General features: G+C 36.7%; 1 protein-coding gene across 3 annotated transcripts in view; it reads left to right on the top strand.

Annotated features, from left to right (window-relative positions):
- Nucleotides 1-250: 250 nt before the first annotated feature.
- Nucleotides 251-17,067, top strand: part of NME7 (NME/NM23 family member 7) — a 243,231-nt gene continuing 226,414 nt past the window's right edge. For all 3 annotated transcript variants that reach the window (XM_068541210.1, XM_068541209.1, XM_068541212.1), the window contains exon 1: nucleotides 251-339. In XM_068541210.1, the coding sequence (XP_068397311.1) occupies nucleotides 337-339 (3 nt within the window). In that variant the 5' untranslated portion in view covers nucleotides 251-336. The remainder of the gene's footprint in view (nucleotides 340-17,067) is intronic.

The following is a 17,067-nucleotide window of genomic DNA, read 5'->3' as shown; positions in this document are numbered from 1 at the left end:
CGCTTATTAAAAAATAAAATGTAAACTATTTGGACCCTAGCCGCGTATTAGTTTGAACTTCCGGGTTATCTGTCGGCCAAACGGAAGTGATGATGCTGGCACGAGGTAGGCGGTGTTCCGTCGCCCCAGGCGACGGAGTGAAGGGGCGGGTCTGTCAATTGGGTGGGCGGAGCTGAGTTTACTTTAGCCAATAGGGACGAAGGGGCGGGCAGTGGCGGCCTACGCAAAGTACGGCAGTAGGTGGAGCTCTGTTGCCAGAGTTACCCGGCGTTGGTGTTGGTGGTTTACTTTCCTGTCGCAACCATACCTGTTTCCTTGTGCTGAGATCCTGAGGTGATGGTGAGTGCCAGGCGAGGCCAGAACGGCTCCGGGGTCTTCTTTACTCCGCGTCCCAGGTCCTTGGTTGTCTGGGCACTGAGAGGCGTCCGCGTCCCATCTGCCTTCACCCCGTATCTCTTTCTCCCTTTCCATGAGCAGTCCCTGCAATTTCCTCTCTTTCCCTATTTCTTGTAGCACTCTGAATTCCACTTTGGTACTGCTAAGCCTCGAGAGTAATATGACAGAAAGTTTAGGTGTAAGACACTGAATCTAATAGTCTGAGGTGAGAGATTATTTCGAACAAACATTTAAAATGTTTTCATTTTTCATCATTGCATTTTTTTTTTCAAGCTCCCAGCTTCACCTTAACGCGCTTCATTTAATAGTATGTTGTGGTGTGTGTATAACTTTCTCATTACTGATCCGAACCTCCCTAGTTCCTGAAATCTTTGCTTTCTTGAGTGGCCGAGTACTGTCCCACACCCTGTCTAAGGGCCATATAGTAATAGCTGTATTTTGCATTAGCTCTCTTCTAGCCAGTTGATTACCTTCTAGGTCCGTGCTTTTTACCAGGAATGCCCCTCAAGATCACTTGGTGATCACTTCTGGAATATTCACTTGCTAGAGCCTCACCCCCAGAAATTCTGAATAAATAGGAATGGGGCTCCGTATTTGCATTTTAAAAACGCCTGTAGATAATTTTAATTCAGTCACGTGTTTGAAAACACCAGGGTTCTAGTTAATTCACTTAATTACCAAATATTTTAAACACAGGTAAGGAACTGGAGGATAGAGAGATGACTATTGTCAGATGAGTATAGCTATGAACTTAACAGAGACCCACCCACCACCCCTTCTCCAATACTACTCAGCAATCCATTTTATTACTCCAATCTTCTGCTGCCCTTTTCCTTCTGAGCCCTTTCCACACCTTCACTTTACAAACCCTGTCCCTTCCGCTCCATTCTAAGCAGATGACAGAGTCTAACAGTCAATTTCTTTAACCTCATGCCCTAACCTATATATTGATCTATATTTTTTACCCATCATTCAGTCTTGTGTTTCTAGTTGATAGAAACAGGGGTTGAAGGATAATGCTTCCATCTTTGCCCTAAATCTTATTCCCTCCCATTCCTTACAAGACTTTTGCTTCAGGTTATAGTTCTTCTTTCCTGTGCTTTCAGCCTCTTCCTCTCCATTTCCTTCTCCTCAGTGTTCAAGTCATACATCTTAAGAAAATGAAATAAAACAAAAGCCCTTCCCCTTCCTGTGTTTATCCAGTCCTCCCATCAATCTATCAGTAAACTGCTGGAAAGCATAGTGCTTCCATTTGTATCAAATTCTGCTCTGTCACTTGCGTTCTCAACACTCTGTTGTCTGAATTCCTCTCTAATGGCTTCATGAAGTCATTCTTGCTTAAATTTCGAACGGCCTTTTAAGTGCCAAGTCCAGTAATTTCTTCTCAAAATTTATTTTATTTAGCCTTGCTGACAACTGAAGCTCATGGTTATTCATTCCCTCTTTTTTTCCACTGGCTTTGCCTGTTTTTAAAATGTCATTTTCTGGGACTCACTCCTTAATTAATTTCACTTCTTAGTCTATACATTTTCCTTGGCTGATTTCATCCACACACAAGAGTTCTACTAATGCCTAAGCATTCATTCTTGAATTTCAGTTTCATCTCAGACCTGTTAAGGCCTAGTTGCTTCCTGGACATCTCTACCTGGTTACCGCAAAGGCCCCTCAAACTTGTACTTACCATATTCAGTCGAAATTATTTGCTCATAGATTTGTCACACTTGCTAAACTGTGAACTGTTAGAGGAATGGATCTTTCTTATGTTCACTACTATTGCTTATATCATGGCAGGCACTCAGATATTTGTGTAATACTGTTTTTTTGGTGCCTGTCATTCAGACTCCCCAACAACCCTAAGAGCAGTGAACTCCTCCTCGCACCCTCTGTCCTGGCTCGAGTTGTGTGTGGTGGCTCTTTGAGAAATTGCGTGGTCAGTGAAGGCTCGTCGGAGGAAGAGACTTTTGTCTTGAAGCCTGAGTGATAAAGTGCGATGATCTGAGGGAAGGGTTCTAGGCAGCACTAGCAAAAAGATCAAAAGAGCTTCGAGTATTGCAGGCACTGATCTTATGGCTTAATGTGAAAAAAGAATCACTATTTTTGATAGATTATGAGGTGGTGTGTGGGTGGCAGCAGTCGGGGGGCTATGGTGGAGTGTGAGATTCCGGTAGAGAGGTAGGTAAAGGGCAGACCACGTGCATGTACTACAGCAGTGTTTTTGAAACTATAGTTGTGACCCATTATTCGGTCATGAAGTTAATTTGTGGTATGTAGCCAGCATTAAAAAAGAAGACACGTGAAATAGACATTACCATATTGCCTATAGTAAGGGTCGCTTTCATGAAACTTTTGTTTTAAATTGTATGTGTGTTATGTGTACTGGGTTATGATGCAGAATATCTTTCTTACTGTGACACTTGTGATCCACAAAGTTCAAGGTAAAATGTACTTTGAGCAAGACACACTTTAAACGGCAAAATAGTTGAAATCTCAAGGCATGCAGATTTCTTCTTCCTCCTTTGACCTAGTGACAATCTTACTGTGTGGCAGTATAAACTCTGAATTTAGTGAAAGCCTAAAATTGCGTAGAGTTGGATTTTCAAATTTCTTTCTGCATCCAAATCTTTCTCTTATGTCAGTTGCTGTCAGTCCTTTATAAGAAAGAGTAGGCCTTTAGAAAAAGAGAGAAATGGATGTCCTTTCTCCGTGTTCAGTCTGGCCATGGGCATCTGTACTCAATCAAAGCTGATGGTCTCCATAAGCAGCTGAGGATGGAGTTTGTTTGCTCTGCTGGTGTGGCTTCCTGGTCATTGCAATTAAATCATCTGCATCTGGTTTGTTACAGTTCTAGTTTCTAGCACCGGAATTGGGTTCTGGCTTCAAATTCTAGCATCACCTGTATCTTGTGAAGCAGAGATAGGCAGCCGTAGCTAAGGATGTCTCACATGCATGCTGTTTAAGATAAAGAATATAATAGAGTCATCAATTTATTTACTTTTGTGCATGCAGAGAATAGAGATGATAATTCCAAGACTCTTCTGATTAATAAAGAGATATGAATGTTATATATCTTCTAAAATAGAGCATTGATTTGAATACTGTTACCCAAGATGAACTGCTAGTATAAGGCCTTTAAAGATGATCAACTATCTTCCACAAGAATTAGACTAAATAAATGTCTCAAAGTTGGCGTTGTTTTAAAACAGCCTTCAAAGAGAGTTTCATGATCGCTGAATAAAGAACAGGATTTTATTCCATGAATTGTTTTTCAGTTTTCAACTTTATAAATTTTTTTCTAAATGGGTTTACTGTCTTGCCGCGTGCTTCTTCCCCATCCAGAATTCCTTTTGTTACTTGAACTGCTAACTTGGAGGAACTAAAGTTTGAAAGCTAGGCAGGATTTTATTTACTACAACTGAATCAGAAAGTATAGAGACTAAAATAAAAACCTGAAACTTAAACATTTTCCCCTATATATTTTATTACGAATGCAGTCTAGAGCTTGTTATATTCTTCTTTAGCAGTTGTATTTGCAAAACTGCATAGCAACTGGTTAATATAATGCCTTAATTTTCCTCTTTATCTTTTTTCCTGTCTTTTGTAGCTCTTTATGTTTTTTCCTGTCTTTTTTCTGCCTTTTTATCCCCCATCCTTTCTTTTTTTCCCCTAGCTTTATTGAGGTATAATTGACATATAACACTGTGTAAGTTTAAGATGTACAATGTGTTAATTTGATACACTTATCTATTACAAAATGATTGCCTCCATCTCTTAGATAATTACCGTTTCTTTTCTGTGATGCGAACATTTAAGATCTACTCTCTTAGAACAGATTGGTGGTTGCCAGAGGCAGAGTGGTGGAGGGGTCGGTGAAAAGGATGAAGGTGGTCAAAAGGTATAAACTTCTGGTTATAAAATAAATGTCATGGGCATATAATGGACAGCATGGTGACAATAGTTAATAATGCTCTATTGCATATTTGAAAGTCACTAGGTGAGTAGACCTTAACAGTTCTCATAAGAAGAAATTTTGTAACCATATATGGTGATGGGTGTTATTTAGACTTATTGTGGTGATCATTTTGCAATATATACTAATACTAAATCATTACATTGTGCACCTGAAAGTAATATAATGTTATATATGTCAATTGTATATTTTAAAAAAGCCAAAAACAAACAGAAAAAAAAAAAAGAAATCATCGTAGTGGGATCTAGGATTTTGAAAAAAAAATTACTATAAATTTGTTATAAAATGTTCCTAAGGACACTTTTGCTATTTTGTGCACTTAACACAGTGTAAATGATAAATCTTCTTGTTTGCAAGGGGTAGGAACGTAGGACCAGGCAGACCAGGTTGAAGTCTCCAGCCTTTGACAGGGCTGTTTGTAATGAGAGACTACCTAAATGTCTGTCAATAGGGAGATGGCTAAGTAAACCATGATGTGTCCATGCTGGGAATATTATGTAACATTTAAGGAGATTGTTATAGATCTATATGTACCAACTTAGATAAGAATATTTTTAGTGAATTTAGTTGCAGAATTGGTTGCAGAATATTTGTAGTTTCCAATGTATGTAAAAAAAAAACCAAAACAGCAAAATACAAACCCATGTGATAGTACTATGTATTCTCTATGGAAATATTAGGCAAATATATAGACAAGCTGGTAACAGTGGTCACCTCTGTGTTTAGGGGAGAGTTTTGGATTTGGGGAGCTGATCAAAGGGAATTTGAGTCTGAACTGCAGTGGTTTTATTTTTTTATCAAGTGAAGTGAATTCGGGTATGACCTGTATAACAAAAAATTGAATTAAAAAATGTTGCCACTATTGTATCCTTCTGTTTACATTGTACATTGACCAGCCCCTGATTCAGGGACTGGCCATGAATAATGAAATGTAATAAGAGAATGCTATTAAACATGCTAATATCCTTTTGGAGGAAAAAAAATCTATTCTTCTAGCACCTTCAAGTATGTAATACAGCATTGTTAACTATAATAACCGTGCTATATACATTAGATCCCCAAAACTTATTTATCTTCTAACTGGATGTTTGGATCCTTTGACCAATACCTCCCCATTTCCCCCTTCCCCCAGCTCCTGGTACTCACCATTCTACTCTCTGTTTCTATAAGTCTGGCTTTTTAGATTCCACATATTAGTGATATCATACAGTATTTGTCTTTCTCTGTCTGATTTATTTTACTTAGTATAATGCCCTCAAGTTGCATCCATGTTGTCACAAAAGGCAGGAAGGGAAGGATGTTGGATTTCATTCTAAATGCAATAGGATAATGTTTCTCATACATTTTTCCTGTTCCATCAAAATATTTTATTTTCCTTGGATCTGGACTTATTTAAATGCTAGCCATATTAGTTTGGTCTTTCAGTGCCTATTTTCATCTGTAACATTTATGATCTTGTAAACTTTGGAAAGAAAGTTTTTTTTCATCCTGCTCTTATATTTGAAGATTAGAGACTAATTTCTTCCCTTATAATTGCCTTTTCATCATTTAATTGCCCTTTACTGGACCTTTTGTTTCCATAATATCTTCTCTAAGATGCATCAGGCAGAGCCCCCCATTCCAGGTGGCTATGCATCATAGTTTCTACATGGATATTAGGGATATTATGTGTTCTGCTGTGATTTCACCTGATACCTTTCTTAATGGGTCTATAGCATAAGATTGAAGTCCCTTGTTCTCCAGAAGTATCTCCAACATTTCCTATGAACCTTATATTCATTTTCCTGCAAAAACTATCTAAGCTACTTCACTTCCAAAAGTTGGTATTTTAAGACTTTCTATTAAGTAGATGTGAGAAATTGTTGCTATTAAAATGTACTGCTCAATTCAAGTTTATTTTCTGATACTAGGCACTTTGTCTAATTATGTTGCTATTGTTATCTCTCCTGACTCATCCTATGTGCTGTTCATTCTTCATGTTGCTTTATTCTTTAAAATGTATTTCCATAGACATGCATAATGGCTCCAGGGTTTTCTGACATATGTAAATTTAAATTTCATTCTTTGTTTTCCATAGTTGTGGTACAAGTTAAACATATATATGCTATATGCATTTTATATATTTATGTAATATATAAAATACAGGTAATACATAATATATCAAAACATATAAAATATATATTTAATTTATATATATAATATTTAACTTATTCTGTTGTAGAAATGTAGTCATTTTCGGAGATTTGAAAATAGCTAAGTGAAAAAGTATAATTGAATTCATCTGTAATATCACTGACTATATACAATCAGTATTAATATTTTAGAATATTATCTCAGTCACACACACACGTGTGTATATATATATATATACACACACACACAGATGTATGTATCTCTTTTAAAATGTGATCCTATTGCATACATTGTTTACAAATTTTTTTCACTTAATATGTCTTATACATTTTTCCAGATCAGTTTTAAGAACTACGTTATATTCTTTCATTTAAACTGGTTTAACCAATCTATTTATTAATTTGGTCTTTTAACACCATAATAAACGTATTTTTGCAGACACATTTTAACTCACATCATAGTTATCTTCTTAGAATAAATTAGAAATAGAATAACTGGGTGAGAGGCCATGTGCATTTTTAAATCTTTTTGATATGCACTGCCAAATTACCTCCAGAAAGTTTTACCCGTTTGTACACTACCAGCAGTGTGCCATGGTGCCTGTTTCTTCTAATCTCTAACCTGATATTTCTATACATTTAATACATACATGTAACGATGGATTCGAACTCTTTCACTTTCTTTACCCAGTATATTGAGAGAGAAAGATTATAAATCACTAATTTTCTATAGGTGAAAAATGCTTTAATACTTATCCAAAATATTTCTCTAATTATTATTTCACATCTTTCATAAATTGTTACAATTCAAAATGTATTGACTGTATATACTGATGAAGATAGGAGTAACCTTTTCTAAACTATTATTCAAAGACAGATTATCCAGTCCTCTCTTGTCTGTTTTGAAGCAGCAGCTGATTGTAGTACAAGGGAACTGGTCTAGAGCTAGAAATCAAAAATTTTCAATCCTTATTGTAGTATTGGTTTCAGCACTTATTTACTGTGTGACATGTAATCTTTCTGGGCAATTGTTTTCTCATCCATAAAATCAGAATGATAATTTCTGTTCATATTTTGTGAGGATCAAATGAGGTAATGTATGTGAAAATAATTTATAAACTGTAATGTACTATACATATGAAATTTATTATTTTCATGTTAACCAAACGACTACCTAATGAGAAGAGATGGTTGGGGAGAATGGAAGGTGATTAAAATCTAAAACAAGTTTCAGAAATAAGTATTTGAGGTTAGTGATGTTATTGTCCAATTTTGTGGATTTAAAAATTTACTTTTATATCAGTATATTAAATAGCATCTTTCTCAATTTCTATTAGAGATTCATTTTCCTAAGGAAGCAGTAAAAGGTCAGGGAAAAGGGAGGGGATGGGAGATGGCAGGAATAGTTCTTGCAACCAGTTTCAATAACTCTCATGTCCTTTTGGGAGGAGACAGCTAAGCATGTCTGATGTGTGTTTAGTAAGTATTAGATCTTGAGATCCATGAATTTCTGCCAAGCTTAAGTGGATTAGCTGGGAGCTAAGTTTTATTTGCTTTTATTACTGGTAGTCTTGAAATTTTATTATTCAATAATTTGATTGTGAAAATATAAAGGAGCCCTTTTAAGGCCTAATCTGTTTCTTGCTACAGAGGCTCAGAAATAGGGCTTTGGAAAAATGGAAAATCCCTCCATCTAGTGGCAAGTACAGGTCTATCATTTATGTTAAACCATCTCGCTGTTTAAGTAGTTTTTTGAATTTTACTGTATCTGCCCAAATCTCTGAAAGGCGAATATTTGTATATCTTAGGTATTTGAGTATTTTTCATAATTAAATAATTAAAAATTTTATCTCCAAAGGGAGAATGGATCCTATAATAATATGCTCACTTTTCCCCAGAATTTCCATTTAAAATCTAGTAATGGCCTTGAGAATTTATCTTGACTATCAGTACACACATAGGTCGAGGCATGCATCACTAGAACATTTTTAGAACCAAAATTGAAATACTAAGAAGTTACGTAGAGGTGGGGCAGAGCCTCTTGTACTCATCCTTCTGCCCTACTGTTGGGTTCCTGCTACATGCCATAAATCTGAGATACAAAGATGAATAAGACTAGCTCTTTCTTTTAAGGAGCTCACAATCTTGGGGGAAGAGGGAAGGCAGGGAAGAGAGAAACATGATACATTGTAACATTGTACTACTAACTTAGAGAAATTCAATTTCCTCATTTGTAAAATGAACATGATAATAATACTAACTCCCTCATAGGAATATTGTTATGATTAAAAGAGATAAAGTGCTTAGCTTAATGCTTTATACATTGTAAGCATCCAATAAATGTTAGCTGTTGCCACTACTGTTGTTATTGACAGGTGTTAAAATAGAGACCTACTGAATGTAGGAACAGAGAGGAGAGACTAATCACTATGTAGGAGTGTTAATTAAAAACAAGATTAGTTAACTTTACAGCTTTTTCTGTGTTATTTTTCATTCACTGAGTTTCACATTTTCTTCAACTTTGAATATATATAAATCCCAAATTAAACTTAGCATGCTAATGTCAACATCGATTCCTTAAATTTACTAGAAGGCATTTGGAAACAGTAGGAAAGTGTCACTGTGGTTCATTGTTCAAGCTTCAGCCTACTTAACAAATGTTTTTCTTTTCTCTTTCTTTTGCACACTTTTGCCTATTGACCCAGATGTCCCTTTGGGTGACTTGTAAGTGGGCACAAGACACACACATCTGGTGACTATTGGGAAGTACTTGAGGTGTGCTTATTAATATGATTTTAAAGCAGATTCTTTTTGATTTAACCTTTTGAGATATACATCTTTAAAAGTTTACATCTTTTTTTCCCCCAGAATTACATGGACTTCAGCCACAGTTACTATTCCCTTTGCCCGAAATGCTTCTTCACTTCTTCCGATGCTTACCTGACACCTCGTGGGAGAGGCCTTCCTAGTCCACTCAACCTAAAGTAGCACCTCCAGTTACTCTGGTTTCCCTCCCCTTCTTCACTTTCTTTTTTCATTTTAGCACCTGACAGAAGCATTGCACAGCTGCAGGTTTAATAATGATAGTGCCTGATATTTACGTAATATTTCCCATGTTTTAAGGCATTTAAGATTGTTAACTAATTCATCATGTCCTTTAGAGATAGGAATTGCATGTGAGGAGGAATATCAAAATCAGTAGAGAGCAGAGAAGCACAGACATTCAAGGAAGAATAACAATGCTCTGAAAGGGTAGTTGAAAAGAAGGGAAGTTAACTTTCCGCTGAATTTCCCTGCTAGTCCCTTTGGTAAAGACCAGGAGTGGAGAACTCTTTTTGATCAAGGGCTATTTACCACCAGAGAAAATCTAGAATTCTGAGTCTCAAACAGTAGCCTGTTGTATTCTGAGAGGGAACTCTAGATTCATTCATTCATTCAACAATTACTTTTAAGTTCCTATTATATACCAGGCACTGTTCTAGGCACCCAGGATATATAGCAATGACTGACAAAGTCCTACCCTTATGGAGCTAAAATTTCTGGGGGTGGGAAGTCACACAATAAACAAACATGTAATACAGTGTTAATTATTGATAAGTGCTATGGAAAAGTTAGATTATGGGAGAAGAGATTGAAGAAAGTAGAAGGAGGTGGTATTTAGTTGGATGGTCAGGGAAGCCTCTCTAGATTGCTGACATATGAGCAGAGAGGTGAATGAAGTGACACTGTAGAGAGCCCTAATAACGAGTAGTCCAGGCAGAGGGAAGAGCAAGGGCAAAGATTCTGAGGTGGGAGCCTGCTTGCTCTGTCCAGGGACCAGCAAGAAGGCCAGTAAGATTGGAGCAGAGAGAGTGAGGGAGAGAGTGGCAGAAATGTGGTTGAGAGGTAGCCTGAGGCCAGATCATATAAGCCCTATGTGGTATGAAATCATAAACTCTTCGAGCTGAAGGAGACTTTGGATTTTTGTAAGACCAGTGTTTCTGAAACTGATGTTGGGACCCATGGGTGGATTATGAACTCTAAATTGTGAATAGCAACTAGCTTTTAAAAACAGTGTCAAATATTAGTACATTGCACATTCTAGGATAAGGATTGTTTCATGGAACTTTTTTTCCGTTGTGGAGGGTGTATGTGTGTGTATTGGTTCTAGTGGAAATTGTAGTTCTTATTGTAGGTTCTGGTGAAAAAAAAAAGGAAAATGTTTGTGAGCCACCAATCTAGTCTTATCTGCAAATTTTATAGATGAGGAAGCTAGGTTGGGAAGTACTCAGAGGCCCACATGTCTTCTCCCTCAGTGAGATGTGCTTGCTGCCACACTGTGCTCATGTCTAGATGCAGTATGCATTGCTGTATGAAGATGTGACTGACTCCATACTGTGTTAGTTCTAATTTCTTAAACAAGGGAAGGAGTTAGAAACTTTAGTCAATACCATATCAGTAAGTACCAACTTCAGTTCTGTTTTGTGATCCTTTTTTACACTGTTGGCCTTATTTTCCTTTGCATTCTCTATTTTCTTAAATATCCTTTTATTTCCCTAGGAAAGAAAGCTGTCCAAAGTTTAGAGGTAGAGAGGGAGAGAAAGAAATCCAGGACCAAGAGAGAGGGAGAGGGACAGACATCTAAAATCCAGGAGAGAAAAGAGAGAAACCTCCAAGGCCAGGAGAGAGAAAGAAGTAGCGACGTCTCTGGCCCTGCCTGTTCTTCCTACCGTCTCCATGATCCCCTCTGCCCCTTCCCGAAGGCCTAGTCTCCTGGGAATGCAGTGCTGCTGGAGAAGGGGCTCCATCTGCTTTCAAAGACCTGCATTGGGAATTTATCTCTGTAATCTGCCTTCTGGCTCTTAGAGTGAAGACTGAGTAATGTGCGGAGGAGAGTGAGCTCCTGGAGAGCAGGATTTATTTATTGGGTTGGCCAAAAAGTTCATTCGGGTTTTTTTGTAAGATGTTATGGAAAAACCTGAACAAACTTTTTGGCCAACCCAATATTATGCTCCTTTGCATTCCCAGGCCTGGCCCATTAGGAGGCCCTCCCTTCCCAGGATGCCCTCAGTAACAGTGTGCTTAAAAGACCTTCCTAATTGATATACTGAGCTGTCATGAAACTGTTCTTATCTGTTACAGCTAAATTGTCACTTATACAAACAATAAATCTGTAATATTACAGGGACGATTAGGCTCAGAAGAGGCTAAATTTTTGAGAATTGCAAAGGTAAATTAATAAAATTTGATGATATTAATCCAAGGGTTAAAAAAAAAGATTCTTTTACACACACACACACGCACACACACACACACACACACACATCAGATTACTCCCTTTTTTTTTAATGTCATGAGGAAGATATTCTTGAAATAGTTTAACTGGATTTAAAAAATTATTGTTTTAAGTTGTTTAAAACCCTGCTATGTAATGTGTTAGATGTTAGAAAGCAAGTGAAGAGAATTCAGTGCATGTTATTCTTCTTTCATCAGAGTTGCTGTTTGAACCTGATAATTTCTTCAGTGGCTAAGAAAAAATGCTTTAAACTTACTTGGGACTGGTTGGGGGAAGGATCAGAAAAGAACTGAGATTAGGTCCTTTTTTTTATGCAAGGGATTAGAGAGAAATGAAATTGTTGACCTGGCATGTGTTGTTTTTTCAGTAAAACATTTCTTAAAGCCCTGATGACTGGAAGGGGATCTATTAAAAACTAAGTTAACTTATTAGCTTATAAATCATAATGGGAGACCTACTTTTCTTAATAACTAATATCTATCATTTATTTTATGCCTACTGTAAATTAAGTTCTTTTCATGTAAGGAAACAGTCTCAGGTTTGAAGGACCCAAGGTTATACTGCTGTTGAGTGGGAGGGCCCTGATTTGAACCTGTTTAGCCTGGAAGCCTGGGCTCTTTCTAGTCTACTGCAGTTGGGACCAAGGTGTTTAAATTTTTAAAATATTTTAGGAGGAAATTTCTTCTTGTTCTTTTTTTTTTTTTTTGTAGCTATAGAGAGAAGTAAAGACTGTTTACTTCCTTTTGAAAAATCAATTTCTAGAGCATATGAGTGATACAAATTTTCTTCAAGAAGTCATAATTCTTATTTTGATACTCAGTTAGGGCCTCTGCAAAATTATCATGATTTAATATATAATTTCAGGGCTTCAATTGAGGGGTGTTTGTCACATGGCTGTGTGGCCTGGATATGTTGAAGTCCACACTGAACATTAGGTGGCACTCCTTTATCACTGGATGCATTCTTTCGGGAGCGATATCCTTTACAGATATTATTAGTTGATCAGTAATTTTAATTATATCAATGTGGCATACACATACCATTCATCTAGAAAGAACACAGTATCACAGATTATTTCTCATGAAGACACACACTTTTCCTTTTCATAAATTAGGAAACGGAAGCCTAGGTGATGAAAAAAATGACCTCCTTTGGGATTAAACTTGAAAATGGTTTTTAAGAATCTGTTACTCCATCAAAATATCCTTTATCTTATTTAAAAAAAAAAAACCCAATCAGTAAACTACTAAATTAAAATAACCCAGGAGTCACATGAAATAATATAGGCAAAAACTTTTCCTAAAGATAGGGAAGATTACCCTAATATGTAGCTCTTCTGTTAGACTGTCTGATGATCAGTACTTCTAACACTTGCTGATATAGTCAAGGCTTTTGCCACTTTTATGGAAGTACGTCCATGCTTACAGCCCCTTGAATCTGCATCTCAGAAATACTCAGAAATACTCAGACTCATCCCTTTTCGCATGAGGATAAAGCTAACAGAATCTGTAGCCAACTGTAGTTAATACTGAATAGTAATAATTGAAGTGTATGCAAAGCTACATGTATATTTAACATCCACAGCATTCAGTATTTGAAATAGAGGAAAAATGGAGCCAGTTTGATTTGCAAAGAGCTACCCTCCTCTGTCTCTGCGACCTGGGCCCTACATGCTGCTGTGCATGTTGCACTGCACATGCACAACTATGAGTGAATTGCAGATACGCTTATTTATTACATATTTTTCTAATAGATGACAGAAAGTGTTGTGAGGAAAGCACAACTTTCTCTGATTTGCACAAAAGTACCAGGTCTGCTAAGGAATAGGCTTCTCAAATTTTGACTCAGTGACGCTGACACTCAGTGCCATTGGCATTTTCCCTAGAGGGAAAAAAGAGTAGGAGAGGGAGCACAGGAGAGAGAAGGTGATATAAAAATAACATTCTAGGATGCGTCTAAATTGCTAAAAATGTCAGGGTGGGTTTAGGGCCTCTGCAGTGGAGGCAGGATGCCCTCCCACCTTATCTATCCCTCTTCTACCACCTTCAGGTCATATTGGCTTTTTTTTTCCCTTGAATTCACCAAACTCCATCTCCCCTTTGAAGCTTTATGCTTTTTGTCTCTCTGGAATATTTCTCCCCGCAGAATTCTGCATGAATGGCTTCTCCTTATCCTGGTTTTACTTTGAATGATATCTCCTCGTAGTGGGCTTTACTGTCTATTCTAGTTGAAGGAAGACTCCTAGCTCTCTGTTCCTAATCATTAACACATTTACTTATGCATTGTATTGTCTTTATAACACTTATTATTACAGGAATTATACCATTTTTTTAACATGCTATGAAGAGAAACAGAAGGTTGGTAAACAGGCTCCATGTCAACAGGACCTTGTCTGTTTTGAATATCCCTATTGTCTGCTGCAGTGCCTGGCAAAGAGAAGGAACTCAATATTTGTTGAATGAATGGAGGAATAAATAAATTCAGCTTTTAAGGCATGAATAACTTTTAATTTGATAATGGCCAGTGGATAAGTTCTGCTTTTTAAATTTATTTATTCATTCAACAAATATTTAATAACACCTATTATATGCCATACGTATACCTAGTCCCTTGGGATACATCCATGAATAAAACAGACAACAATTCCTGCCCTAAGAGGTCTTACATTCTGTTGAAGGAGATATATAATAAATAATCAACATATTAAGAATAATATACATAATATTTGAAAGTGTTAAATGCTATAGGGAAAAAGTGGTCAGGGTGATGAACATTGGGAGTGTTAGTAATGGTGGTGAGTGTAATTTAAAGGGACATGGCCAGAGTCAGTCTAATAGAGAAGATGATAGTTGAGCAAAGACTTGAGAGTGAGAAAGGATGAGCCATGCAGATGTTGGAGAAAAAGTATTCCAGGAAGTAAGGTAGCCAATGGAGAGGCTCTTAGGTGGAGAATGCCCTGTGTTCAAGTAACAGTGTGGCTCTGGCATAGTAAGCAAGAGTGACAGTTGTGGGAGATGAGATCAGGCAGGTAATGGGAGGCCAGATCTTGCAGGCCATTGAAAGTGTGTTGACTTCATTCTGATAGAAATAGGAAGTTGGAGTCTGCAGATTTTAAGAGGAGGGGTGAGGTGGTTCGACTTACATTTTTACAGTGTCTCTTTGGCTGCTTTTTTGAGAATAGATGTGGCAGGGGGCAGTGGTCAAGAATGGAAGTAGAGAGACAAGTTATAAGGTATAATCTAGGTGAGAGTATGGTGGCTTGGAGTAGTGTAATTGCAGTGGAGGTAGTGGAGTGATTTGGTGTATATTCTTTGTAGGTAGAGCTAACAGGATTTCCTGATGGATTGGGTCTGAGGTCTAAGAGAAAGAGTGAGTCAGGGATAGAGTTAAAAGATGACCCTTGGATTATGGCCTAAGCAATGGTAAGGGTGGAGTTGCCATTAACAGAGATGTGGAAGACTGATGAGGAGCAAGTTTGGTAAGGGGCTGGAGCAGGAGTTCAGTTTGGAGCCTGTTAAATTAGAGATGTTTATTTCATATCTAAGGTAAGAGACAGGTGGATATATGACCCTGAAATTTGGAAGAGGTCTAGTCTGAGAGCTGTCAGTATATGGAATTCATTTAAAGCCATGAGACCAGACAATCATTAAGAGAGTGAGTGTAGATAGAAACAAGAGGTCCAAAGACCAAGACCTAGAGTACTTTAACATTAAGAAATCAACGAGAAATGCATAAACTGGAAAAGAGATTACAAATCAGTAAGTTCAGCTTCTACCTTAAGAGACTAGATAAAGGGAAAAATAAGAACAAATTAAACATAAAACAAGAAGAAGGATGGAAATGAAGATTAGAGTGGAAACCAATAAAATAGGAAACTAAGAAACAATAGAGGAAATCAGTGAAACCAGAAATTCTTTCTTTGAAATGATTAACATAGATAAAACTTTAGTTAGACTGGCTAATAAAAGAAGACCAAAGATATAAATTACCAAAATTAGGAATGAAAGAGGAGCCATCTCTACTGACCCTACATAAATTAAAAGGAGTTATAATGAAATACTATGGACAACTTTATGCCATCAAATTAGACAACTTGGATGAAATGGGTGAAGTTCTTGAAAGATATAATTACTAAAACAGACTCAAGAAGATGGAGAAAATCTGAATAGATCTATACCAGGCAAAGCAATTGAATTAGTTATAAAAAATCTTTCTGCAAGGATAAGCTCAGGCCCAAATGACTTCTCTGGTGAACTATATCAAACATTTAAAGAATAAACAATACCAACCTTTCAGGAAAATAGAGGAAGAGGAATACTTCCCAACTCATCCTGTGAAGCCAGTATTACCCTTATACCAAAGCCAGAGGAAGACATTGCAAGAAAAGAAAACTACTGATGCTCCTTATTTGAATATAGATTTACCAATCCTCAACAAAATTTTAGTAAACTGAATCCTGCAACATATGGAATGGATTATACCACATGACCTAGTGGGATTTATACCAAGAATTCAAAGTTGATTTAATATCTGAAAACCATTAATTAATATAATTCACCTTATTAATAAAGGACAAAACCCACATGATCAGCAGGCATACAAAAACATTTTTACAAAATCCAATACCATTCATAATAAAAATTCTCAACAAATAAAGAAGAGAAGGAAAGTCCTTCAACCTGACTAAGGAGACTCACAGAAAACCTATAGCTAACAACATACTTAATGGTGAAAATGTTAATGCTTTCTTCCTAAGATCAGGAATAAGGGGCAATGATGTCTGCTTTCACCAGTTTTATACAATATTGTAATAGAAGTTTTAGCCATTGCAGTCAGGCAAGAAAAAAAGAGATAAGAGGCATCCAGATTGGATAGGAAGAAGTAAAACTGTCTTTATTCACAGATGGTATAACTGTATATGTAGAAAATCATACGGAATCTACCACCCCTTGCCCCCAAACCAAAAGACTGTTATAACTAATATGCTCAGTAAGGTTGCAGAATATAAGATCAATATACAAAATCAGTATACAAAAATCAGTTGTATTTCTATGTACTACAGTGAACAGTCTGAAAAGGAAATTAAGAAATAAATTCCATTTACGGTAGCATCAAAAGAATAAATACTTAGGAATACTTTTTAGCAGAAGTGCAAGATGTACACTGAAAACTACAAAACATTGCTGAGTAAAATTGTAAGATATATGGAGACATTCCATGTTCATGGATTGGAAGAATCAATATATTATGGTGCAATTCTCTATAAACAGATAAATGGGTTCGGTGCAATCCCTATC

The sequence above is a fragment of the Eschrichtius robustus genome, chromosome 3 (genome assembly GCF_028021215.1).
Source record: "Eschrichtius robustus isolate mEscRob2 chromosome 3, mEscRob2.pri, whole genome shotgun sequence".
Taxonomy (NCBI): Eukaryota; Metazoa; Chordata; class Mammalia; order Artiodactyla; family Eschrichtiidae; genus Eschrichtius; species Eschrichtius robustus.
Note: the sequence above shows the minus strand (reverse complement) of the source record. Positions and strands in the feature narration are given on the sequence as shown.